The following is a 12183-nucleotide window of genomic DNA, read 5'->3' as shown; positions in this document are numbered from 1 at the left end:
TGCTGGTACCAACGCCAACTGTAGATTGCTCAGCTCAGGGAGGAGAGGCACCGGTCTGTACTGTGTGCCCACGATGAGCCTCTGTCCCCGGTAGGACTCCCAGATTGCCCACCAGTCCACGACCCCAGTCGCCAGCCACTCCTGATTAGTGGTGGCACTCTGTCCTTGCTGGTTCAAAATGGAACCATAGCCCGCTCAGCTTGCCCCTCTCCAGGAGGGCCCGGAGCCCACGGCTGGGGGAAGGCAGCCGCCAGTCACTCACCCCACGGCAGCTGTCTGAGCCGGTTCTGGAGGCCCCGCTTAGGCCTCATCCTCTCCCGGGCGCGTCTCGAGCTGCGTACCGGCCAGCCTCCTCACCGGTATGCTCAGCAGTTCTCCGAGGCCCGCAGTATGTCCTCCTCTCACCCGCACCTCCTCGCCGCAGTGCCACACCCGCGGAGCCTCGTATTCGCCGCACAGGCCTCAATGACGTCACGCCCCGGCCAGGCCTCAAGCCGGGGCCTCCGGTAGCGCCCAGGCAGCACACAGGGCACCAATGCGGAGGCAGCACTCGCGCCAAGCAGCGGGTCCGTAGAACAGCGCCCGATGCAGGTAGAGAGACCGGAGTGGGCTCTTTGCGTGCCGCTACACCTCCCCGAGGCAGCGATGCAGGTGGAGTGTGGAAGTTATGGATCCTGCCGGATTTTAGAAAGTATGGAGGGTGTAGGCTCCGAGGAGCTCCGGGCTAAGCGGCCATCTTAGTCGGCGCCTGGCCACACCCCCTACCTGTCTTACTTTTAAATACTATGCACACTGCCTTATGGGTGATAAGGCCTATTTAGAGGTGACTGATAAGTATTTGAAAGGAGGGTTTGTTTCCTGTAAATGAGGGTTACGTTGACAGGTTGAATTTTCAGTTTAAACTGCAACAGCCTGACTACAAACGGTAGACCTACAGCTATGTTTGCATTGTCTCTGTAGTAAGTGGCAAAATGGGTGCTGAGTACACTAGTCACATTTGGCTTGCAGGCCGTGGACACACTATGTATCATATACTAGGGACATAAAGGTACGTAAAATATGCCAATTAGGATATTCCAGTTTCATCATGTTGCTGGGAATACAACATTACCACAGGTTAGCAGGGGTAAAGTGCACAGAGTTCTACAGCCAGAAAAATCAGTCAAGGCAAAAATCTAGAAGTACAGCATACAGAAAATGAACATTTTCTACAGAGGTACTTACATGAAAGCTGATAATTGCTCTACATAGTGAGGAAGGAATTTCCTAATGTGTTAATTTTTTAAACAGTTTACAATGATCAGTGCAGTTTTGAAATCAACAAATGCAGTGGGTAACAGGTTGTACGATCGTACAACCTTTTGCATATACCTAATTGGAAAATCACGAAACAGTTTGAGTCACAGTCTGGGAAATGATTGTGAAATTTGTAAATCTGCATGCATGTGAGGACAGAGAACACATGGTTGCAGGTTCTTTTTTTTCTTCATAAATGCTCCATATTCACTCAAATCTTCGTCTTTGGAAAACACTAATGAGGGCTTATGTTCCTGACCTGACATTCTTACCTTGGACCACAAAAAGAAGTGTCTCTTGAGGTGCTTATCCCTATATGGGTAGTGCTTGCTCTGTACCTAGAGGTCATGATTTATGCTGGTTCAATGATGGTATTGAAAGCCTTTTCAATGTATGATGTTCATTCTGAGAAAGCTAAATCATACTAATTCAGTCTTATGTTTTGTTCTTTATTTGCTAGAAATTTCAGGGATCAGCTCCAAGATGGTAGATATCAGGGTGCTTCCAAAGGTGTCCCTTGTAGATGAACCCGTCAGAATCTTCGTCTCTGGCCTGGTGCCCAATCAGCTGGTGACTTTGAGGGCATCACTGGTGGATGACAAGGGATTCCTGTACAACTCAAGCGCGTTCTATCGAGGGGATGCTGCTGGAGAGGTGGATCTGGAAAAGGCAGCAGCCAGTGGAGGGGATTACCAAGGCGTGCTGCCCATGGGCCTCCTCTGGGCCTTGAGCTCCGAGAAGCCTTTCCATCGGCTCATCAAACGAGATGTGATTGGAAGTCCCTTCCAGATCACTATGGAAGTTTTTGATTCAGTTCTGTTTGAACCATCACCTTCCATCACGCCTTTGGCCAGCCAGACAATTGAGCGGTGGTACGTGGCACCTGGAGTGCGACGGATAGCGATCCGTGAAGGCAGGGTGCGTGGAGCCCTTTTTCTACCTCCAGGTGAGTATTCTTCCACCAGAGTTTAGGTTCTTTTATTAGGTGCTGTTCTTTAGCCCTCTGTGTTCTCGCAGAATCATATGCCATCTGTGACACTTCAGCTCCATGTCTGTAAAAGCAGTTTTTTTCAAAAGATTCATTTCAATAATGAACATAAATAGTTTTCTTCAGAGTGGGCAGTTGTCCTGCTTTGAAAAAAATATTTGAGCCCCCATTCACGTAGAGGAAGAGGTCCCTTGGGGACCCTTTCCCATTTGCAAAGGACTTACCGCCAATTTGAAATTGATGGTAATGTGTGAATGTTTTGCGCATTCTCAGTCGCAAACATTCATACATACCAGTGTGACTTGCTATTAGGAAGAGATGCCCTTCACACACCCCTTCCTATTAGCGACTTGCGAACGCTATTTTGCGAGTTGGTATTAGCCATTGAACACAGAAATACAAACTCTTATTCTCTTATGCAGATGATACTCAGTTATGCACAGCTATCAATGAAAGACCAGATAATGGCTACTGCTGGGATCTGTTATCGCACCCTAAGCCTTTTGCGCAGAGTGTTCATTTGGCTGCTCCTTGCAATTGACTATTGTAATGGACTCCTGTTATCGGCCAATGATGGAGTACTGGCCAAACTCCAGATGATTCAAAACACCGTGGCTAGGTTAGTATTAAATGCCCCCCCTAGAACACCGTCTAAACCTCTCTTGGAGAAATTGCATTGACTCTCAGTCCGTAACAGGGTAAAATTTAAGACCTGTTGTTTAATACACAAGAGCCTAAATGGACTAGGGCCACTGCACTGGAGAGATAAATTCACTCCATATAACCCGGCCCGGTCTCTTAGGTCCAGTAACCAACTTCTCTTGAGAGTTCCTGCTGTGAGAAAGACCAGACAGGGTTGTAAGGCCTTATCTGTAGTTGGACCGACTATGGAATAAGTTACCCCTTGAGCTGAGGCAATGTTCGGAACACCTGAGCTTCAGAAAGAAGTTCAAAACATTCTTGTTTCAGAACTAAATTACTATCCATAGACTGTTGACTATGCTTCTGGTGTTTTTTTGGGCGCAGAGATACTCTGATAAAGAGTCGATTCAAGCGCGTTATAAACCCGCAAATAAATAAATAAATAAATACGTTGAACCCTAGTTCAGGCTCTGATTATAGGACGCCTTGATTATTGTAATGCAATATTGGCTTCTGCGAATGAGGCCCTTCTTAGCAGATTACAGATTGTACAAAATGTGGCTACACGCTTAGTCCTTAATAAACCTCCTTGTACCTCCTCCGGGCCACAATTGAAGTCCCTTCATTGGCTTTCCCTTCACTAGAGAATAAAGTTTAAGCTTTGCTGCTTTGCCCATAGAGCTGTTTTTGGCAAGTGTGCAAGTTATATGGCAGATAAGTTTAAACTGAATCACCCAAACTGGTGTCTTAGATTAGAAACTAAAGGACTGCTAGTGGTCCCACGTTTTAAGAAAAATCTAAATGGAGGTAAAGCGGTTGCCTACTTGGCCCCAAAATACTGGAATTCCCTACCAGAGGAGCTACGTAAATGCTCCAGCTTCGCGCGCTTCAGAAAACGACTGAAGACGAAACTATTTAAGGCCTAAGTCATGGAAAATATGCCAGCCAACTGCGGGGATACCCCTGCGGGGGTGATTCCTGTGCTTTACAAATTCCTTACATACATACATACATACCAGAGGACTGAGACATAAAAAGTAGTTGCGGATAGGCATTAAGAACAGTATTACATAGTAATGTATATTTGGAAACCTCAGATAAAGGTAGGTTTTATTTAGCTTGAATAACATCAAATGTGTAAAACATATCATATTGACATATATCAGCAACAAAGAAAATACCAGCAGTACTCCATACATTCCAGAAAGAAATATGTTTATGATATTGGAGTTTGGGATTGAACCAAATAGAAACTTTTGTAGTGGAAGCCATGGCAATAGAAAAGCTACTGTCAAATGATGAAAGGGCAAGTTTTGAGTTTGCAATAATGGGTGAACGTTTACCAAAGGAGCCATTTGCCATGGTAAGGAACGCTGGTAATGGATATGGAGCCAAAATGTTTTTCTCCAGGATTAGCTTTTAGGTGCATCGGAAGGAGAATAACATGGAACCATAAGGAACATTGTGCTACAAGGAATGCAAAATGATATATTTTTTAAATCTGGAAGACCAACCCCGCCATCACATTTGGGTAATTTAAATTCTTAAGACTGATTTGTGCGGGTTTATTATTCCAGATGAACTTAGTAAATAGTTTATATAATTTAACAAAAAAAGTGGATGGGAAGGAAAAGGGTAAGTAAAGAATTTGTGGAGTTATGGACAATTCAATTGCCTCAATATGTCCCTACCAATATAAATGAAGATTAGACCATCTATCCAGTTTCTCTTTGGTATTAGCTAAAATTGTGGAACAACTGGTTTCAACTGTATCTTTAACCGAATCAGTAAATGTTACTCCCAAATATTTGAGTTTTTTTGGATACCATACTATATCAATATTTGCTAACATTGTAGAATTACAAAAAACATTTCATGGAACAAATTATTAGTATTCAGGGAGTAACCAGAAACATCAGCATACTTAAGAATCATATCGAGAAAAATAGGTATAGAGGTAAGGTGATCATTAACATATAATACCACATCGTCAGCGTATGCAGAAATTTTAATGTTAGTATTTTTTTTTTAAACCTGTGTATTTATCACTAATACGGAACAGTAGAGGGGTTCTAATGCAATAAGAAAAAGTAAAGGAGAAAGAGGACATCCTTGGCGAGTGCCTCTATTTAAACGAAATGAGGAAGAGTATACACCAAGGACAAAAATGGAGGCTAAAGGGGCTGAATACAATGCTTTAATCATATTAATAAAAAAAGGACCAAAACGAAATACTTCTAGAGTTTGAAATACAAATTGCCAATTAACCCTATCAAATGCCTTTTCCGCATCCAAAGGCCCATTTACCCATTCGACAGCTGGATTCTTTAGTAAGAGATAAGGCATGACAGAGCAAAGGGGTATTAAGAGCGGACAATCTACCTTTCATAAACCCACTCTGATCAGGTTGTATAATATTGGAAAGTAAGGGTGATAATCTATTCGCTAACATTTTGGCATACATTTTACAGTCCTGAATAATTTGAGATATGGGAAGAAAATTTGATACTAAAGTAGGGTCTTTGTTAGGCTTGGGGAGAACAATTATAGTGGCTTCATTAAAAGATCCCCCATCATGGAATTACGCTGAAACTCTGTAAAAAGGGGAAGTAAGATTGGGGATGATTGGTCGTGATACCTTTTATAAAATTCAACCGTAATAACATCTGGGCCAGGAGTTTTGGGGGATTTTAATGCATTAATTGCTGCAATTATTTCTTGAACTTCAATGGGATTATCTAAGGTTGATCTATCAGTGTCAGAGATCTGAGGCAATTGACAAGAATTAAGGAAAATCAATGATTACATTGTTATGAGGGGCAGTAGGTTCTTGATATAAAGAGGAGTTGAAGGAGTAGAAGGAAAGAAACTCTTTCAGTTTACCCTCAACATCTGTCACCAATGTACCATTTTTTTTTTATGGCTGGGATTTGGATTCATTTTAGCTTGAGGCATATATAATTAGCTAATAGTCAACCAGGTTTGTTAGAATTACAATGAAAATTGGAGTTTCCTTTTGAAATAAGTAAACCTGCTCTTTCACTAAGCTTACAATTATATTTGTATCTGTATTTCTGAAGTTGGGATTTATATTGCGGATCTCTAGATGTGATAAAAAGTCTTTCCACAGATGCAATATTGTTTTCTAATTTGGAGAGGTGGGAGTAAAAAGATGTATTTTCATACACCATAATAGAAATTGGAACTCCACGAATGTAAGCTTTAAAAGCATCCCAATGTATAATTTTGGAGGTGTCGCATGAATTGTTATTAAAAAATAATCATTAAGGCCATTTTTTTAGAATTAGTTGGATTAAGAACTATTTCAGAGTTCATTCTCCATCTTTTTTTAGGAGTGTGAGGGTCAGAAATACATTGAAAAAAAAGAAATTAGGGCATGGTCCGAAACCATAATAGGGTGTATAACTGACTCACTAACCATGTGACATAAATTATGTGAAGTCAGTAAGTAATCAATTCTAGAAAAAGAAGAGTGTGCATTAGAATAAAAAGTAAATTCTTTGACCGTAGGATGTTCCAATCTCCAAAAATCAACCAACTTGGTAACAGAAAGGAAAAATATCATAGCAAAGCACGCTTTGTTAGGCCAAAATTTAAAAGCAGAAGACCGGTTCAATAAAGGATCCCTGATGCGATTAAAATTACCACCCACTATAAGGGAAATATTACCAATTTTGAGTATTTCAGCAGAGACGTAAGACCAGAAGGCAGGAGCGTATATGTTGACCAAATTTAAAATGACTTTGTCAATTTTAACTTGAGCATAAACAAATCTAACATCTGCGTCATGAAGATGAGACAATATTTGTACCTGAGTCTGTGTGAGAAAAAGATACCTACGCCATTTTTATGTTTTGCAGCAGGACATGACCTGTAGCTGCTGGAAACCAGCTGCCTCAGCTATAACGCAGTGGTTTGTTAGATTCCTTCAGAATGATATCTTCAATACATGATTGTCCAGGCCACAAAAGTTAGTTGTTGCTTCATTAAATGTAAAGGGTCTGAGACACCCAGTTAAACAATGTAAAACTTTAGAATATCTGAAAAAAATCTAATGTGTGATAAAATATTACATACTGTGTCCAAAGGTGGGGTAGGACTATAAGCCCTACCCCACCTTTGGACACAGTATGTAATATTTTATCACACATTAGATTTTTTTCAGATATTCTAAAGTTTTACATTGTTTAACTGGGTGTCTCAGACCCTTTACATTTAATGAAGCAACAACTAACTTTTGTGGCCTGGACAATCATGTATTGAAGATATCATTCTGAAGGAATCTAACAAACCACTGCGTTATAGCTGAGGCAGCTGGTTTCCAGCAGCTACAGGCAGCAACACAAACCATGGCCTGCCAGATTCTGGGCAGATGCCCTACCATGATAAAATCTAGCCACATGGATAATTAAGTAAGGAAGCAGTGTGTTATAGAAAGCAGAGGTATGTGTAACATGCATTTAAATTTCAGTATGAATAGAATTACTTCCTGAACACAGTGGAAAGTAAGTCATAATGCTTGTATAAAATAAATATTTCCACCTGCTTGATTGCGTAACTCAGTATTTCTGTAATTCCATATTGAGAATCGATAATATCTCCCTCCCATTACTAAGCTATGATACTTGACGCCGTGCAATAAGGACTTTTAAAAAAACTCCTAAGTACTGTTACAATATTACAGAATAGTGGGTTGTAAACTGGAAGCAGAAAACTGCTTGGTCCCCTGAAGAGACTCTTAAATCATTTCATATGTTCACAAGAAACCCCAGAGAAGACGCTCCATGAGATGATGAGGAAATCATTACAGGATGTCGTAAAAGGTCTGAGTAATGTTTTAGAAGGCTATGTTACACTTTTTTTTGGGCACAAGGATGTTAGGAAAACTGCCCAGAATCAGAGGCTGTAGAGACAAAGCCGGGATCTAGCCCATTTCTTTGGGTTCCAAGGTCAGCAGCTATTAACGCTAGACCACATTTCTTTCCTAGGATGTGAACCGCCTAACGTGATTCTGCCCAGATCAGCCTACTGCTTAACTACAGCAATTTGAATAACTCATACTCACTATGTCTGCTGGTGCAGTGAGGGTCATCCGAAGGTTCTCGAGGGTATTCTGCCTCCATTTGCCTCATGCCGCTGCGGTAGGCTGGATGACCCTCCCGATGTGCCATTCAATGGGTATACAGACATAAGGGGAGAGAAAAATAGTGCAATAAATGTTAGGTGCACTTGTATTACTGCATAATATTTGCAGCTACACTCGTACTAGTCCCCTCCCTCGCGCCTCTCCATTTCCCGTGCTCACCCTGTAACATGTCCTGCTGTGATTATGTTGAGCCGATGGGGGAATTTGATCCTGGTTCCTGGTTCCATTGTAGGCCGCGCTGAACATTTGCACCATGTGCCTGGTCAGACACTGAATGCTACTGCTCATTGTAGGGTGCGTAGTGGAGAGATAAGAGGCCGATCATATGCCTTGCCATGCCTTATACAGTGCAGCACCCTCAGATGACGTTACACGTGCCGCCCCTCCTCAGGGCAAAACAGATGAAGGACTCCCCACCTGGGCTCCTGCCCGTGGAGCGACTAAGGGCAACCTACTTCTATTTGCTGGGGGCGCCTGGTCAAGAGATCTGTTGCATGATCAGCGGGAGGAGCTGGAGAGGTGGGGCTTTAGTGGGACACAAAGAACGGGTTCTGCATCGCCCTCAGATTAACAATAAAATCTGTTTACATTTTCACAAATCTTTTATTTGTGATCTTAGGCATGGTGAGGAGAAATCAAACAAATCCTTCATGTTGCTGCCCGCTCTGTGTTGCTGCTTCAAAAGAGAAAGCAGGCATGGCCCACTGTAAGCAAAGCAAGTAAAGAAAATAGTACATGTATTGTGTAGCAACTAAATAAAGAGGCCAGTAGACATGGGAGGTTACAAATGACAACACAGCGGTACTAAGGAGGGACTAACAAGCCTATTTAGGAATCAGAAGACAGCATTTATGAAGGACAAAGACACAAGCCAATGAAAAATATGGGCGGAGGAATTGGCGAGGATTCTCTCCCGTACTGTAGTACTAAGGAGGGACTAACAAGCCTATTTAGGAATCAGAAGACAGCATTTATGAAGGACAAAGACACAAGCCAATGAAAAATATGGGCGGAGGAATGGGCGAGGATTCTCTCCCGTACTGTACTACAACAGAAGATCACCAGAGCAGCACTTGCGCTCTGGCTCAGACTCGACCTAATGAAAAGAAAACTTTTCATTTTTCTTTTTTAAACACAATCCATTTTCCTTTAAGAAAAACAGGCTGCATCTAAAAATAAACGTATTGTTTTATCCTTAAGCAATCACGGACATGGTGATCTGCGGGCCCCCGCAGGCCACCATTCCTTGTGATTTGAGCGATACCGAATGGGTCATAAATTGCGACCTACCTCATTAATATTCATGAGGTAGGTCGATTTGCGACCCACTAGAAAGCGCTAAATGTAACTCACAGTGTTTCATACATTAGGAATTGCCTAATTGCGATTCGCAGAAAATCGCAATTAGGTAATGTCTATTTCCAATATGTGGCCCAAAGCAATCTGCAATTCTAACACAACACAATGTTTTATTGCTTTTACCTGTCCGGTTTGAATTTCTGTAAAGTAAGCTAAGATTCAGTAAAGCTGGAAATTGTACTATTTCACATGCTACACAGAAGTAGAAGCGATGAATGGAAGTAGAGAAAAGGGGAAGCAGGGAAAGTCCAAGAATAAATCACACAAAGAGAGAGAAGCAAACCATGGATGTGAAAACAAAAATAGGAAACTAGGAAATAAATACTTTTAGTGGTATGGAACAGCACCCACGCTAGGCAAACTACAGAGCATAGGGCACATGTATCAATATTGGAAATAGAGATTACCTAATTGCGATTTTTTGCGAATTACAATTGGGTAATCTCTATTTCCAATATGGCTTCTTGAATTGCTGTACGTGTTCATATGAAACCCAGATCCACATCCGCTTGCTCTGATATGTTAAAGTGTTCAAATCGCCCTGGAAGGCATTGCTGTGCTGAAGCAGGAGCTGTATGAGCCAACCCATGGTCGGGGGTAGGTGAAGAGCCAGGTTTTCAGTTTCTAGCAAAATTCAAGAACTGAGACAGCAGCGCGGGTCTGCAGGAGCAAGTCATTCCAGGCTTTAGCAGCAGGGTAAGAGAATGCAAGACCCCTAAATGTGGTTCTGAGTTTGCGGGGTATGTGCAGTAAGAGTACATCTAAGTGGAGGAATCTGGTAGGTATGTGGACGTTTATGCAGTTATTGCTGCACATGGGGGTCAATTTTGTTTAAGGCTTTGTATGTGTGCCTGAAGAGTTTTAAGAGTGCTTGGTAGCCAGTGGAGCTAATTACGGAGCAGGATGATGCAAGTATGGTGTGGAATGTATAAGGTTAGCCTAGCACTGAGTTTTGTGTGGTTTTGAGTCTTTTGGTCATGTTAGCATTGATTCGGGTATAGAGTGCATTGCTGTAGATCATTTTGCTAGGGATGAGGGCTTGGGTAATGGTTCTGCGAATGTTGGTGGGGAGCCATTTGAAAATTTTCTGGGGCATCATGAATGTATGGAAGCATGGGACAGAGACTGCATTCACTTAGCCGGTCATGGTGAGTTGGGAGGGTTCCCTGGAGGGTTGTGGGTTTAGATTTCTGCAGGCCACCAGATGGAGTCCCAGATTGAGGTGTCTTTGTTGAAGAGTATTCTTATCTGTGTTGCGCTTGAGGCAGCTGTTTTTCATCCTTTTGGCGACCTTCAGTGATGCAGGCCGAGACACTGGTCCAGGTGTTTGTAGTCTTGCTAGAGTCGGAATGTAGGAGCTGGGGGGCATATTATCAATAAACAGCGTTAACATTATCGCCGCTTTAGCGGCAGGAAACTGCCACTATAGCTGCAATAATGGGCTTGATAATATGCGCTTGTGAATTCCCATAGAAGCCCATGTTCTGGTGGGAACATGGGCTTCTATTGGAATTCTCCAGGGCATATTATCAAACCCATTATCGCCGCTTTAGTGGCAGTTTCCTGCCGCTAAATTGGCGATAATTTTAACGCCGTTCTTGACAATATGCCCCTTGGTGTTTTCAGCATTCAATATGATGTTAATTCCGCGATGAGAATAATGCTATCGAGTGTTGTCATGAAACTGGACTTATAACAGGCATGTCCAATAATTAATGAGAGGCCCAGACTAAGAGCCAACGTACAGGACATATTCAACTGTCGTAAACAAGAAGGGAGGTCCCCTACCTAATTCAATCTAGGACAAGGGGGATAAGATACAAAAGAATAAAAAAGAGTCCCAATCCAAAAGGAAGAGGCTCATAAGTCACACCTAACACAAATGCATAGAACAGATTTCAAAGATGATTAGAAAGAGATGCTAGTGCCACCTTGATAGATACACCATTCCAAACAGATTTATAAAAAAATATATCAAAAAGTAACAACAACAATATCACTATCTTTTAAAATATCTTTCTTCATTTTATTCAATGTGGTTATGTAGTGTAGTTCCTATATTCCCAATAGGCTCTGCGCATTGGAATAACATAAACAATAGTTTAGACGTAGGACTGAGGTCGACTAGGTCTCTATTGAATATGTTAGACTTAATTATGAATGCCAGCTAGCTCAGAGGTCACTAGAAACGTTCTCGAGTGAACAGGAAGGTGTTAACTTTCCTGAATAGACAAGAAGGGATTAGTTTCTGACAACCGCATAAACATGACAACTTTGCTCCCTCCAGAATAAGGAGTATACCTCCAGAGTCGCGGAAACAATAGATGGCTATTTCACTCAGTCAATCGTGCATGCTTAGTTTCACCAGGAGTGCAGAGAAATAGAGAGACGGACAATTTCAATAAAAGTGGTTATTTATTGAGCAGTCTTCTTTCTCATGCAAGAGAAGTGAATTGCCACAATTGCAATACTTGTCATAAAGTAAAGTGCATACAGTAAAAAGAGTATTATGAAATAATACTGTAAAAGCATTTATATGGTTTCTAAGCCATAAGATACTTAAAATGGATAAAATACATACAATGATAAAAGTTGACTAAACGTACTCAACTGGTGTTTCTAAAATGCGCCTACCCCGGTGTACCTAACCTAAGCCAAGTACGTGGGAAGGAGTAAATGAAATATAGTTTTAGTTTAAGATAGTTTTTGCCAAGAATCTGAATCAAGAATT

General features: G+C 41.8%; 1 protein-coding gene across 3 annotated transcripts in view; it reads left to right on the top strand.

Annotated features, from left to right (window-relative positions):
• The window catches only part of LOC144804257 (acyl-coenzyme A amino acid N-acyltransferase 1-like), a 798906-nt gene that overhangs the window by 668488 nt on the left and 118235 nt on the right, over positions 1-12183 (top strand). For all 3 annotated transcript variants that reach the window (XM_078671906.1, XM_078671904.1, XM_078671905.1), the window contains one exon: positions 1757-2242. In XM_078671906.1, coding sequence (XP_078528032.1) covers positions 1780-2242 — 463 coding nt within the window. In that variant the 5' untranslated portion in view covers positions 1757-1779. The remainder of the gene's footprint in view (positions 1-1756; positions 2243-12183) is intronic.

The sequence above is a fragment of the Lissotriton helveticus genome, chromosome 1_2, assembly GCF_964261635.1.
Source record: "Lissotriton helveticus chromosome 1_2, aLisHel1.1, whole genome shotgun sequence".
NCBI classification, from domain to species: domain Eukaryota; kingdom Metazoa; phylum Chordata; class Amphibia; order Caudata; family Salamandridae; genus Lissotriton; species Lissotriton helveticus.
The sequence above is the reverse complement of the archived record's forward strand: the minus strand, read 5'-3'. Positions and strand labels throughout refer to the sequence as shown.